At 36.7% G+C, this 15756-nt stretch overlaps 1 protein-coding gene across 3 annotated transcripts in view; it reads right to left on the bottom strand.

Annotated features, from left to right (window-relative positions):
- The window catches only part of CHODL (chondrolectin), a 29587-nt gene that overhangs the window by 6349 nt on the left and 7482 nt on the right, over positions 1-15756 (bottom strand). For all 3 annotated transcript variants that reach the window (XM_046003931.1, XM_046003932.1, XM_046003933.1), the window contains exons 2-4: positions 12853-13162; positions 12384-12541; positions 1724-1810 (exon numbers count right to left, since the gene is read on the bottom strand). In XM_046003931.1, coding sequence (XP_045859887.1) covers positions 1724-1810; positions 12384-12541; positions 12853-13162 — 555 coding nt within the window. The remainder of the gene's footprint in view (positions 1-1723; positions 1811-12383; positions 12542-12852; positions 13163-15756) is intronic.

The following is a 15756-nucleotide window of genomic DNA, read 5'->3' as shown; positions in this document are numbered from 1 at the left end:
CTCTAATATTGAATAATCTAGTGAAATATATTTGTTTGGTTGCCATTCTCCAATTCAATGTCCATATTTCTAAAACTATTATTAAATCTGCCATTTAGATAGGGAGTAGTTTTCATGACATACTAATAATCTTAGCTATCTCACTTCATTAATCTTTCTCCATTATTACTTTGAGAAACAAGCACTGATTATTAAAATAATTGTTGATTTATTGGTTATATAATCATCTTAACCAGTAAGGTCAATGCCACGATGATATGCAAGACTCTCTGGGATTAAATCAAAATACTAAATATTAGTAAATATTAACTAATGACACAGGCATAACCCAGAGATGCAAGATTCCAGAAGCATAAGGACTTGATCTTAATTAAATTCTAAAATGAATCATTTTTTTAATCCTGTTCCATCACACTTGATAATGTTAGGTATCCTTGGTAAAATAAAACACTGCCACACGTAAGCCCCATATAAATTAAAATCACTTCATTAAACATTTCTTCAAGGTCATAAGAGGGAAAATATTCCTCATGTAATTATTTATTAGCATTTTTAATTAGGTTTAGATGTTCTGACTGGCTTTAAAATCAGGCACCTGAAAAATAAAAAGCACTAAGGTTTAATATCATGTCCATGTAAGAAAAGAAAATTGAAAAACTATGCATTTTGCTAGTAAATCAAAAGCTGTCAGCATTAGCAATCTAAATAATTCTAGTCAAAGTAGGCCAGACTTAGATCAAACTATCCACATAACTGTACATTGCGTCCTTTGTTAACAAAAGATGTATTAACTGAGGTCTAGTGATGGGGTATTTTGGGGGTAACATGCTATGCTTTCCCCTAATCTTGAGCTCCCAACACATGACTTCAAGGACTTTAAGGATTCAGGAAACATTTTTGTTCTTTTTCCAAATACCATCATGAACTCTTATCTGTAACAGTTAAGAAGAAGAGAAAGTATTTCCTACTCTTTCATGGATTTTGGATCACCTGGGGAAAGACTCTGAGACTTGGCACCTTTGGCTCAATCTTCACAAAGCAACTAGGAAAAATCAAGATTTCTGTGCGGTCGTCACAGGCCCATGCTAAAAGAGAGCCTAACTAACTAATCCTAGGAGAAGTTTCTGATTGGGATTTATAATTCCAATCGGGGAATGTGCAATTTGCACTGGGATTTCATTGTTTCTTTGGCAGAGAAGGTTGTGCCAGGGGCAGCTGGGTTGAGAGCTCTTTGTATGCATTCTGTCCACCCTGTTCACCAGTGATATCCCCTCCATAGCCTGAAACCGGCCAAGGTAGGAGAACACTTACCACGGGAATCTGCAAAGGATACAAATCAGGCTTTTGCTTTTATACCCACTCCCACATCAGCCACTCACTAAACATTTACCAGCACACCATGGTTTGCAACCTGCTGAATGTGCCCATTTACATCATAATGCCTATGTGTTATGTGAAAGCTTGTGAGTCCAGGTTTCCATGTGGATTACTTAGTTTATTACTAGATATGTTGACTTGAAGTGAAAAAATAGGAAGGAAACAAATAGACTCTTCTGTTCAAAAACTAGCTCAGCATTGTTAGTTCAAAACTAAACTCCCATAGGCCAAATTCAGTGAACCATATCACCAAGCAACAAGAAAATTTAGGGCCAGCATGAAGCAGAGTTTAAAATTATAGTTTCTGCTCTTGTTAGAGGGGGTTAAAAACAGGTGAATTCATTACCTGCTTCAGTAACGACGACATTTTGATGGGTGTCTCCTGGTTGATTCGTAAAATAAGCCTTTTCTACCGGAGAAGTTGGATTAATCTCTGTAAATAATTGGTACAGGCATCATATATAATGATAAAGAAGAGAAATACAGACAGATGAAAATAAAACTTTATAATGAAACAATGTAAACACCAGAGTTTCAATTTCTAAATACTTTAGAGATAAAAATCATATCTTGAATTTAAATTTACATGAAATTATTCAACTGTGAAGTCATCATTTCATTACCTTGGAATAAAGTATCCAGTTGGTAAATCTTTGTGACTCAGATCAATTTGGTCCTTGCAACCACCAAACTGCCTTTAGCAATCAATACCATGTCTATACTGACAACAGCCTGCTATAGCCAATCATGACCCAGCAGGTAGAAAGAAAGGTAAAGAGAAGCAGGAATTAGGAGTCTAAGAATGTGAGACACTAAGTGCCATTCCAAGACAAATCTAGATGTCTTCTTCATTAATATCAGTGCAATATCTAGGTTTCTCCTTGCAATAAAATCAGCAGATGACTGTACATGGATGCATTTGGAATAGGTGATTCAAATAACAATGTTCTAAAGCACATTTCTCTCCTAGAAAAGCAATGCCATACTTAGATGTGCTTTCAGTAGCATCTATTTCTTTTTTTTTTAAAGATTTATTTATTTAATTGACAGAGAGAGATCACAAGTAGGCAGAGAGGCAGACAGAAAGAGAGGAAGGGAAGAAGGCTCCCTGCTGAGCAGAGAGCCCAATGCGGGACTCGATCCCAGGAACCTGAGATCACGACCTGAGCTGAAGGCAGCGGCCTAACCCACTGAGCCACCCAGGCGCCCCTAGCATCTATTTCTTTAAAAAATATTAATAATAATAAATCAAGGCTTGCAAGTTATTTCTTTCCCTGGTTTTACAAGATAAGATCTCTTTAATGGTTATACAATTTAAAAATGTCAAAATTTCTTACATGATCTGGTATTGTTCTGCTATTTTTTTTTACGTAAGGCTCTATTTGGTAAATTAATAGTTCAGTGAAAGTAAGTTGAATTAATGAGAAAAAAAAACCTGTAACGTCTTCATTTGTTTCAAAAATATAATTCTCTGTTTATGTTTGATAACTGATGGAAAAGAAAAAAAACACAGGCAGCATTCTACATTAGTTCAGCACATTAAATCATTTTTAATATTAGATTGGCTACTCTAATTTGACCACATAGTCCTTCTTTATTGGACATTTATCATACACTGTCCTGTAATAGCATTTATTATTCTTCCACACATATTTCACTCTAACACTTCAATAGCCTCCTATAGGTTTTAGATACAATCCTACCCTACACTCATTTTTCTACAGAACTTGGGCTCTCTATGCCAGTTGCTGCTCAACTGGGGTTTGCTGCACAAATATACAGATGTAATGCAATTTATCAACATAGAACTGGTTATTTTTTTAAATAATCTTAATAATCTTTCAATCAATGTAAATTCCGATTAACAACATTTTAGAAACTTAACCTGTAAACACTACTTCTAATGTCTAAGAAAAAGAGGGCATAATGCAATCTTAATAAATATAAACATTAGATTCAGAAGGATCCTCATGAAAATGTCTTAAGATAACAGTGATAGACACAGAGAATAGATATGTAACTCACAGGGCAATAACAAAAAATGGAAAAGAGAGTAAGAAAATCAATTAGTGAGCTATTCCATGTCTTCATAACTGGGTTAATTATTTACTACTTCAGATATCATTAGTCATATTTTAGATGGTGTGTAGGGGGCAGAAAGAGGAGACTAAGTTCAAACCACACAGTGCTTCTGATAGCTGGAGAATAAAGTTCAAAATAATTGGTGTCCTAATTCATGAATTTTAATAAATCCCACTGCTTACTCCTCCAACCCCCTCACCACCAAAAACTAATCATTCTCCACTAAAAGAGCATTGACTATAGAAGCAAGAAATTTAATCAAATCAGCATCCTCCATAAATAAAACACTCAGTCCAAGGAAGGTTAACAAATAGACGATAAATATTTAAAATAAAATAAAGAAATAAGTATTTAGACTATTAGAATAAAGAAAAAATAAAGAAATAAATATTTAATTTAAATAAAGAATAAAAATTTTAACTACATTAATAAGACTATAAATAAAGCTATACATTTATAACAATAAAACTTCACATGTGCACCAAAACCAAAAAATACATAAAGGAATCTTATTCACAAAGTATAGATTATTTGAAGATTTAGGTAGATTAGGTAGAATTAGGTAGAATTATTTGAAGATTTAGGTATCTTAAATGCTCTTCTATGAGTAATATAAACCTAGATTACCTACATGAAACAAGTAAAGAAGACTCTGGGCTTGACAGTGTCCTCAATAATTTGGTAAGTAGGAATGCAAAATAAAAATAAAATAAATGTATAAAGGGTCAAATAGTTTACCTAAAAGTCCAAAGAAAGGAGAAAGAAATAGTAAGGATACTGTATAACATACTTTGTTGCATTCAATAGTTTAAAGTACACAGTATCACCAATGGAAAATATCAGAGAATTTTAACTTTATATTTTTCTAAGAAAAAAAAAATAAAGACAAAGAACATAAGTGCATAACAGATTTGTCTTTACAAAGGCTTCTGAGAGGGTAATGATGGATTTAGGGCTTTAAAGAATAAACTCACCGGGGATACAGAAAGCTGGCTAATACACTGAAGAGCAGGATAGATATAAGAGAAGGGTGAATCTAATCCAAATAATCTCTGGTGCTTTAAGGTCTTATGAGAAAGGAATCATGTAATTTCAAGAGAATAATAGAAATAGCAGTACTTGATTCTAATTGCCTTCCATGAACACATTTTTGAGGTCAAGTAGACAACCCCTCAGAAGACTTCAAATGGCACTTCCCAGCACTGAGAAGGAGAAAAACATCAAAAAACTCTCAAAGCCTAAGTGTCTAGTTTGACTTTCTCAGGTGATTAAAAAAATTGGTTTATGTAATTTTGGTTAGTCTCCACTTTTGGTCAAATATTAATTTAGTGGAACTGCCCTCTTCACAGTAATTTAAATTTACTCTGTCCGCAGGAAACCCCACCAGTGTAGCTCAGGTCAAGGCAATCTTCCCATGCTGCCCATGACAAGAAGTCAGAGACTTCAAACCAAAGCTATCAAGGGAGCAGATTCCAAAGAATGACAAAAAGGAAGACCATGGCACAAGCCTCTACTCTTTTTCCACTGTGCCTCAGTGAGCTAGAATCAGTCTGACTTCCAATGAGGAGCACATGTGAAGTGGCAATGTCAACAAAAGAGATGCTAATGTTCCAAGAGGAAAGTCATTTTGTTCCCTTAAATGCATTGGATAATCATCCAATGATCTGTCACTCACATGTGTAAATCCCTAGGTGCTTTGATTGCTTTGATGATTTATACCTACTTCACAAACTTTACACTACATATTTAAAATATTTAAAAATAGAAATTTATTCTTCATAAAGCTCTGTTTACAAAAACACAATTTGACCTGAACATTGGAAATGTTATTTTCCCGGCCTTGAGTCAAGATGGCAGAGAAGTAGCAGGCTGAGATGACATCAGGTAGCAGGAGATTGGCTAGATAGCTTATCAAACCATTCCGAACACCTAAAAATCCAATAGGAGATTGAAGAGAAGAAGAGCAGCAATTCTAGAAACAGAAAATTGACCACTTTCTGAAAGGTAGGACTGGCGATAAGTGAATCCAAAGCAATGGGAAGATAGACTACAGGGAGAAGGGCCAGCTCCTGGCAAGTGGTGGAGCAACGGAGCACAAAATCAGAACTTCTGCTCCACTGAGGGACATCACTCCAGAGGCTAAACCGGGGTGAGGCCCATGTGGGGACAGTGTGGTCTCAGGTCCCATGGGGTCACAGAAGGATCAGGGGTGTCTGAGTGTCACAGAGCTCACAGGTATTAAAGCAGGGAAGCCGGCTACAGAGATGGAACCAACGAGTGAGCTCTCAACTCAGGGTTACCTTAAATTGTGATCCATGGCACAGGCCACTGCTCTGTGAGCAGGGACACCACAAGATCCGGGGAGACCCCCCTGGAAGAGCTCAGGAATGTGTGGGGTTCAGAGACTCCAGGTGGGGCTGTGTGCCAGAGACAGAGAAACTTGGTCACAGGCTGGGTGAGCTCGGAGTGTGGCCGGAGGCCAGGGAGATGGGAGCGATTGAACGCTTTTCTCTGAGGGCAAATTGAGGAGTGGGGCCCCGAGATCTCGGCTCCTCCAGGCCAGAGATTGGGAGGCTGCCATTTACATTCCTGTCCTCCAGAACTCTACAGAAAGGGTTCGGGGAACAAAAGTTTCCAAAAGAGAATCCAAGCAGATTACTTAGCCTAGCCCTTGGTAAGGGCTGTGCAATTCTGACTCGGGCTAAGACACTTGAGAATCACTACAACAGGCCCCTCCCCAAGGAGATCAGCAAGAAATCCAGCCACGAACAAGTACATGTACCAAGAAGAACAGCTGAATTCCAGAGGAGGAGAAAGCAAAGCATGGAATTCATGGCTTTCTCCCCATGATTCTTCAGTCTTGAAAGTTAATTAATTTTTTTAATTTTATTTTTTTCTCTGCTATTTTTCTTAACTTTTACCCTTTCCTCTTTCAACATTTTTTAACTAGTTTATCTAAACAATACCTTTCAAAAAAAATCTTTTTTGAACCTTCATTATTATACTCATATTTTATCCTTCATAGTATCTAACTTTATATTTTGTATACACATAGGATTTTTTCTTCTAAAAAAATTTGGGATACAACTTCTTCTAATAGATCAAAATATACCCTAACTCTATCACAGGGCTTTGTTCTAGTCTCCAGCCTGAGGAATTCTCTCCACTTTCTTTTTCTTTATCCTCCCAACCAACTTATCTTATCAACTCCTTTTTTAGAAATTAAAAAATAAAATTCATCTTTATATTCATATTCCATCCCTTCATCATGTTTACCCTTATTTTTCATTCTTTAAAATATTGGGAGGTAGTTTCTTCTAAAAGACCAAAATACTCCAAAATTAAGTGGGTGACCCTGTTCTATTCACCAGTCTAATATATATTTTTTTTCTTTTTTTTCTTTTTTTCTTTATTTATTTTTTCTTATTTTATTTATTTTTTCTGAACTTCTTTTTGCCCCCTTTCTCCCCCCCACAATTTGGGGTGTCTTCTGATTTGGTTAAAACACATTTTCCTGGGGTCTTTGCCACCCTTTTAGTATTTTATTTACTCCTTCATATATTCTTATTTGAATAAAATGACAAGGTGGAAAAACTAACCACACACACAAACAAAAAGAACAAGAGGCAGTACCAAAGACCAGAGACCTAATCAATAAGGACACTGGTAATATGTCAGGTCTAGAGTTCAGAATGACAATTCTCAAGGTGCTAGCCGGGCTCAAAAATGGCATGGAAGATATTAGAGAAACTCTGTCTGAAGAAATAAAAGCCTTTTCTGGAGAAATAATAGAACTAAAATCTAACCAAGTTGAAATAACAAAAGCTATCAATGAGGTGCAATAAAAAATGGAGGGTCTTACTGCTAAGATTAATGAGGCAGAAGAGAAAATTAGTGATATAGAAGACCAAATGACAGAGAATAAAGAAGCAGAGCAAAAGAGAAACAAACAACCTATGGATCATGAGGGGAGATTTCGAGAGATAAGTGATACCATAAGACAAAACAACATTAGACTATTTGGGATTCCAGAAGAAGAAGAAAGAGAAAGGGGAGCAGAAGGTATATTGGAGAGAATTATTGTAGGGAATTTACCTAATATGGCAAAGGGAACAAGCATCAAAATCCAGGAGGCACAGAAAACCCCTCTCAAATCAATAAGAATAGGTCCAGAACCCATTACCTAATAGTAAAACTTATAAGTCTTAGTGACAAAGAGAAAATCCTGAAAGCAGCCCGGGACAAGAAGTCTGTAAAATACAATGGTAAAAGTATTATATTGGCAACAGACTTATCCACAGATACCTGGCAGGCCAGAAAGAGCTGGCATGATATATTCAGAGCACTAAATGAGAAAAACATGCAGCCAAGAATATTATATCCAGCTAGGTTATCATTGAAAATAGAAGGAGAGATAAAAAGCTTTCAAGACAAACAAAAACTGAAAGAATTTGCAAACACCAAACCAGCTCTACAGGAAATATTGAAAGGGGTCCTCTAAGCAAAGAGAGAGCCTAAAAGTAGTAGATCAGAAAGGTATAGAAACAATATACAGTAACAGTAACTTACAGGCAATACAATGGCACTAAATTCATATCAATCGTTGCCCTCATGTAAAGGGGCCAAATGTCCCAATCAAAAGACACAGGGTATCAGAATGGATAAAAAACCAAACCCATTAATATACTGTCTACAAGAAACTTATTTTAGACCCAAAGACACCTCCAGATTTAAAGTGAGGTGGTGAAAAACAATTTATCATGCTAATGGACATGAAAGGAAAGCTGGGGTGGCAATCCTTAGATCAGATCAATTAGATTTTAAGCCAAAGACTATAATAAGAGATGAGGAAGGATATTATATGATATTCAAAGGGTCTGTCCAACAAGAAGAACTAACAATTTTAAATATCTATACTCCTAACATGGGAGCAGCCAACTATATAAACCAATTAATAACAAAATCAAAGAAACACATCAACAGTAATACAATAATAGTAGGGGACTTTAACACTCCCCTCACTGAAATGGACAGATCATTCAAGCAAAAGATCAACAAGGAAATAAAGACCTTAAATGAAACACTGGATCAGATGGACATCAGAGATATATTCAGAAAATTCCATTCCAAAGCAACAGAATACACATTATTCTCTAGTGCACATGGAACATTCTCCAGAATAGATCACATCCTGGGTCACAAATCAGGTCTCAACTGGTATCAAAAGATTGGGATCATTCCCTGCATATTTTCAGACCACAATGCTCTGAAACTAGAACTCAATCACAAGAGGAAATTTGGAAAGAATCCAAATACATGGAGAACTAAACAGCATCCTTGTAAAGAATGAATGGGTCAACCAGGAAATTAAAGAAGAATTGAAAAAAAATCATGGAAGGAAACAAATGATAATGAAAACACAACTGTTCAAAATCTGTGGGACACAGCAAAGACAGTCCTGAGAGGAAAATATATAGTGGTACAAGCCTTTCTCAAGAAACAAGAAAGGTCTCAAATACACAACCTAACCCTATACTTAAAGGAGCTGGAGAAAGAACAAGAAAGAAACCCTAAACCCAGCAGGAGAAGGGAAATCATAAAGATCAGAGCAGAAATCAGTGAAATAGAAACCAAAAAAACAATAGAACAAAGCAATGAAACTCGGAGCTGGTTCTTTGAAAGAATTAATAAGATTGATAACCCCCGGCCAGACCTATCAAAAAGAAAAGAGAAAGGACCCAAATAAATAAAATCATGAATGAAAGAGGAGAGATTACAACCAACACCAAAGAAATACAGACAATTATAAGAACATACTATGAGCAACTCTACGCCAACAAATTTGACAATCTGGAAGAAATGGATGCATTCTTAGAGACATGTAAACTACCACAACTGAACCAGGAAGAAATAGAAAACCTCAACAGACCCATAACCAGTAAGGAGATTGAAACAGTCATCAAAAATCACCAAACAAACAAAAGCCCAGGGCCAGATGACTTCCCAGGGGCATTCTAACAAACATTTAAAGAAGAACTAATTCCTATTCTCCTGAAACTGTTCCAAAAAATAGAAATGGAAGGAAAACTTCTAAACTCATTTTATGAGGCCAGCATCACCTTGATCCCAAAACCAGACAAGGATCTCAGCAAAAAAGAGAATTACAGACCAATAACCTTGATGAACACAGATGCAAAAATTCTCACCAAAATACTAGCCAATAGGATTCAACAATACATTAAAAGGATTATTCACCATGACCAAGTGGGATTTATTCCAGGGCTGCAAGGTTGGTTCAACATCTGCGAATCAATCAATGTGATACAATACATTAATAAAAGAAAGAACGAGAACCATATGATACTCTCAATAGATGGTGAAAAAGCATTTGATAAAGTACAGCATCCCTTCCTGATCAAAACTCTTCAAAGTGTAGGGATAGAGGGCACATACCTCAATATTATCAAAACCATCTATGAAAAACCACCACAAATATCATTCTCAATGGAGAAAAACTGAAAGCTTTTCCGCTGAGGTCAGGAACACGGCAGGGATATCCATTATCACCACTTCTATTCAACATAGTACTAGAAGTCCTAGTCTCAGCAATCAGACAACAAAAAGAAATTAAAGGCATCCAAATCGGTAAAGAAGAAGTCAAACTATCACTCTTCGCAGATGATATGATACTATATGTGGAAAACCCTAAAGACTCCACTCCAAATCTTCTAGAACTTGTACAGGAATTCAGTAAAGTGTCAGGATATAAAATCAATGCACAGAAGTCAATTACATTTCCCTACACCAACAACAAGACAGAAGAAAGAGAAATTAAGGATTCCATCTCATTTACAATTGCACCCAAAACCATAAGATACCTAGGAATAAACCTAACCAAAGAGGCTAAGAATCTATACTCAGAAAACTATAAAGTACTCATGAAAGAAATTGAGGAAGACACAAAGAAGTGGAAAAATGTTCCATGTTCCTGGATTGGAAGAACAAATATTATGAAAATTTCTATGCTACCTAAAGCAATCTACACACTTAATGCAATCCCTATCAAAATCCCACCCATTTTTTCAAAGAAATGGAACAAATAATCCTAAAACTTATAATGAACCAGAAAAGTCCTCGAATAGCCAAGGGAATGTGGAAAAAGAAAGCCAAAGTGGGTGGCATCACAATTCCAGACTTCAAGCTCTATTACAAAGCTGTCATCATCAAGACAGTATGGTACTGGCACAAAAATAGACACATAGATCAATGAAACAGGTTAGAGAACCCAGAAATAGACCCTCAACTCTATGGTCAACTAATCTTCGACAAAGCAGGAAAGAATGTCCAATGGAAAAAAGATAGCCTCTTCAATAAATGGTGCTGGGAAAATTGGACAGCCACATGCAGAAAAATGAAATTGGACCACTTCATTACACCACACACGAAAATAGACTCCAAATGGATGAAGGACCTCAATGTGAGAAAGGAATCCATCAAAATCCTTGAGGAGAACACAGGCAGGAACCTCTTCGACCTCAGCCGCAGCAACATCTTCCTAGGAACATCGCCAAAGGCAAGGGAAGCAAGGGCAAAAATGAACTATTGGGATTTCATCAAGATCAAAAGCTTTTGCACAGCAAAGGAAACAGTTAACAAAACCAAAAGACAACTGACAGAATGGGAGAAGATATTTGCAAACGACATATCAGATAAAGGGCTAGTGTCCAAAATCTATAAAGAGCTTATTAAACTCAACACCCAAAGAACAAATAATCCAATCAAGACATGGGCAGAGGACATAAGTAGACATTTCTGCAAAGAAGACATCCAAAGAAGATGGCCAAGAGGCACATGAAAAAATGCTCCACATCACTCGGCATCAGGGAATTAGAAATCAAAACCACAATGAGATACCACCTCACACCAGTCAGAATGGCTAAAATTAACATGTCAGGAAATTGCAGATGCTGGTGAGGATGCAGAGAAAGGGGAACCCTCCTACACTGTTGGTGGGAATGCAAGCTGGTGCAACAACTCTACAAAACAGCATGGAGGTCCCTCAAAAAGTTGAAAATAGAGCTACCCTATGACCCAGCAATTGCACTACTGGGTATTTACCCTAAAGATACAAATGTAGTGATCTGAAGGGACACATGCACCCAAATGTTTATAGCAGCAATGTCCACAATAGCCAAACTATGGAAAGAACCTAGATGTCCATCAACAGATGAATGGATAAAGAAGATATGGTATGTATATACAATGGAATACTATGCAGCCATCAAAAGAAATGAAATCTTGCCATTTGCAACGACGTGGATGGAACTAGAGGGTATTATGCTTAGTGAAATAGGTCAATCGAAGAAAGGCAACTATCATATGATCTCCCTGATATGAAGAAGTGGGATTTGGGGGTTAGGAAAAGAATAAATGAAACAAGATGGGATCGGGAGGGAGACAAACCATAAGAGACTCTTAATCTCACAAAACAAACTGAGGGTTCCTGAGGGGGAGAGGGGGACGGAGAGGGTGGTGGGGTTATGGAAATTGGGAAGGGTATGTGCTATGATGAGTGCTGTGAACTGTGTAAAACTGGCGATTCACAGACCTGTACCCCTGGGGCTAATAATACATTATATGTTAATAAAGAAAAAAACAAAAAGAAAAAAAATGTTATTTTCCCTTAAATACAGGTCTCCAAATGTCCACTTACTCCTTTTGCTTAACTAACTGGACAGTTTGTTCTATAGCATAAAGTTTATTTCAGGACACTGAGCTCTATGACAAGCTGCAGAGAAATTCCGGGTTTCACAGCAGAGAAACACAAAGAATCAAAGGCAGTGAAGCCTAAACATAAATAGTGAAGATCAAAATATAAGCAAATATGCACAAAATCTATTATCCCTATTTATGGTATTTCTTACCTGGTTCATACTTGCAGATGTAATTGTGCTTCATGTTGCACCTGTCATCGTTCCACTGGTAAAGGTAGGGACCCCCAAGGCCTGGATTGGCTGTTGGTTGATGATACATCACAACACACTTCTCACTTCCACAGGAAGGTTCATCAGTATACCAGTTTCTATAAACAGAGCAACAGGAACACCTCGAAGTGATTTCATCCATTTTATTCTTTTTGTTTTGCTTTTTGTTTTGAGTTTTTATTTAAATTTCAGTTAGTGAACATTGAGTGAAATACTAGTTTCAGAAGTTGAATTTAGTGATTCATCACTTACATACAACACCCAGTATTCATCACAACAAGTGCCCTCCTTAATACCCACCACCCACTTGGCCTCTTCCATTCTGACATCCTCTACAGGTGAACAGACATCTCCCTTCTCCCTTTTAAGTCCCCCAGAGAACATCCAACTTTGCAGGACCCCTACTCACCGGTACTGGGAAGCACTTCCATCAGACCACTGGTAGAGATCTGGGCAGGCACCAGATGTCTGTCCCTCTCCATTTCGCCAAAGCCCAATCCAGAAATCACCATCAGAAATGCCCGTTCCTGGTTTTGTCAGGTTTTGCAACATACTTTCTATTAATTTCTGTTCTGCCTCATTCTCCAGGCTGAGAAGGGCTCCCCCCTCACTCTCACAAGCCAGGCGTGCCTCCTGGAAGCTCACTCGACTCGACAGTTCATGAAAGTAGGCCATTTTGTAGCAGGGATGCTTGAGGTCAGCAAAACACACCTTCTGGCCTGAAAAAAAGATGCTATGTATGGATTACCTGAGCTATATTCATAAGCTATCATGAATTAAGGTTAAAGAACCAGTCAACACAGGATGCACTCTCCCAAGAATGATTGTTCCATTGAATCATTTTATAAGGTTTATTTTTTAAATTAGTACTTTCAATTTATAAAAACAAATCAATTCCCTAGGTAAACTTGTAACACAAACTTCAAAACACTTTACTTAAAGAAAATTTCTGTAAAGAGAACTCATGATTCTTCTGGCTTAGACTAATTATCTGGCTTAAACTAATTATCACAGCATATGAAAGTAGCTAAAGAAATTTCAGGTATATGGAGAACTAAAATGTCAAAACTACGAAAGAAAAATAATTCATAAAATAATTTAATTTAAAAAACAAATAATATTTTAAAAAGTAATGTTTAGAAGGTATCATGAAAAACCTTTAAGATGGGAAATTTGAGGCATAAATATTTGCTTTTTATTGTACATACATTAAATACATTACATTGAAAGTTAATAGAGGTCAAAATTAAAGTAACTCTAGTAATAATTTATTAATAAAATACAGCATTAAAAGTGACAGGATAGATTTCTCGAGTACTATAGACTAATCTTTGAGAAAATTCTCATTCTCAATTCTCTAAATATTTTCTGGTTTTATAGGACATGCTGTTGTGATCTCCAGTCACTCAGCCAATGACTTCTCTGTTTTTACACAGACACATCAAATGAGTTATAAACTGCGAATAGAATTTCCCAAATTTGAACTTAGAGAATCAAGAGTTTATCTATTTCAGAGAGAGAGAGAGAGGGAATGGAAGAAAGCGAGTGTACATGAGGGGGGCCTGAGGGGGAGGTATTAGAGGGCAAGGAGAAGGGAGGAGGGGAAAGAATCTCAAGCAGACTCCAGAAGCCACGTGCAGGGGTCACACTGGATCTCACAACACCGAGATCACAATCCCAGATGAAACCAAGAGTTGGACGTTCAACAGACTGAGCCACTCAGGCTCCCCTTAACTCAAAGAATCAAATACTAAAAAAAAAACAAATTAAAAAAAAAGAAGAAATGCATTTTAAATGTGAAACAAACAAATACACCAGGTAATAAAGGTGCTTTTAAAATCTCATCTATTGTTGATTATTGTCAATCTCTGATAGATTGGGTAGAGATCAGGGTAAACTGAAATTTGGCCAAACGTGTCTTTCAAAGACCGTTAAATTAAAGACAACTTAGGTGATGTATGTGAGAACATACTGTTATTCAGCATTAGAATCTCCATTTATGTATTAAATGGAGACATATTAAATAAAATGACTTCTTCAAATTTAACCTAAAAGATGCCCTATGAGACTAGTTGAAATTACTTCCTTTATGAGTTTGAAATTGGTAACACTGCATTTCTTTTCAACTTTCCCTAATTTAAGGCCACCTGGGTGGTTCAACACATAGACTCTTGATTTACTTCTGCTATAATTTGGCAAGAATGCCAAATTATAGCGATAATCTCCAGATTAACTTCTTTGTTTCACTTCTGTTCTCTTCTGTCAAACATTAAAAATCATGTGTCCCTCTCTGTCACTATTTCTTATTCCCAATCTGCTGCCCAGAACCTCTATTAGTTTCTTCACCTTTTTCTGATTTCAGGTTAGGTTTGGGCTCAGAAAACAGACTGCCAAGTATTTTATGTAAAATTAAGTCAAATTACTTTATGCGAAGAAATTAAGGCAGAGCTCTACAGCTTTCTTAAGATTTGTCTGCATGAACATTATTCTTGTTGGGATTGAAGGCTTTTCTCAGCAGGTATTTAATTCTGGAGCCAATCAAGAAAATTTGTCAGTAGTGGAGAGAGGGGAATGTTACTGTACTTAAACACTGGCTAAAAAATACAGCATTCAAGATTTGTACTCTTAATTACAGTACATCACACTGAGTCAACATCGGTATCACATCCATTCTCCCCAGAATCAGCAATTAATGACCTATGATGACACTCAGAGTCAGGAGGGTGCCGAAATCAGGAGGCCATTAACCTCACCACAGTGTTTGAGTGATAGGCATTCAATATCATGGTCCAAGCTGAGAATTGCCATCTAATAAAGTAGTTGTAGCAATGCAAGCCAGCCGGCCAGTTGTCCTCTCTGTCTTATTAACTGTTGTCTGGACCCAGGAGCACCACACTGAATAATATGAACCAATGAATGGTCAGCCCCACCTAACTGTTAATGAAAAATAAAACGTTAGTATGAATGACTGCAGGAAAATGGGATTAAAGAGATTTGAAGAGGACAAATCAGTCTGAATCAGTCTGAAATAAATCATCCTTGAGAAATAATCATGAAAGTCCCAGGGGCTGATTCTAATACAATTATTTATTTTAATTTCTCCTAATTTATTATTAGATTTTGTGATGACTTCATTGTTTAAAATGGTTGTTCCTGATAATATTCTAAAAATGCCGTTAAGCCCAGTGAGTTCTATGCCTGCGTTTTTAAAGCAAGCTGTTTACACTTTCTTCTTCTACAGTCTTTACATATTTCTGTCTCAAAATATATCTCAACTGCATTCCCTTGAGTCTTCAACAGGCTCAGTTTTTCA

This window comes from Meles meles, chromosome 4, assembly GCF_922984935.1.
Source record: "Meles meles chromosome 4, mMelMel3.1 paternal haplotype, whole genome shotgun sequence".
NCBI classification, from domain to species: Eukaryota; Metazoa; Chordata; class Mammalia; order Carnivora; family Mustelidae; genus Meles; species Meles meles.
The sequence above is the reverse complement of the archived record's forward strand: the minus strand, read 5'-3'. Positions and strand labels throughout refer to the sequence as shown.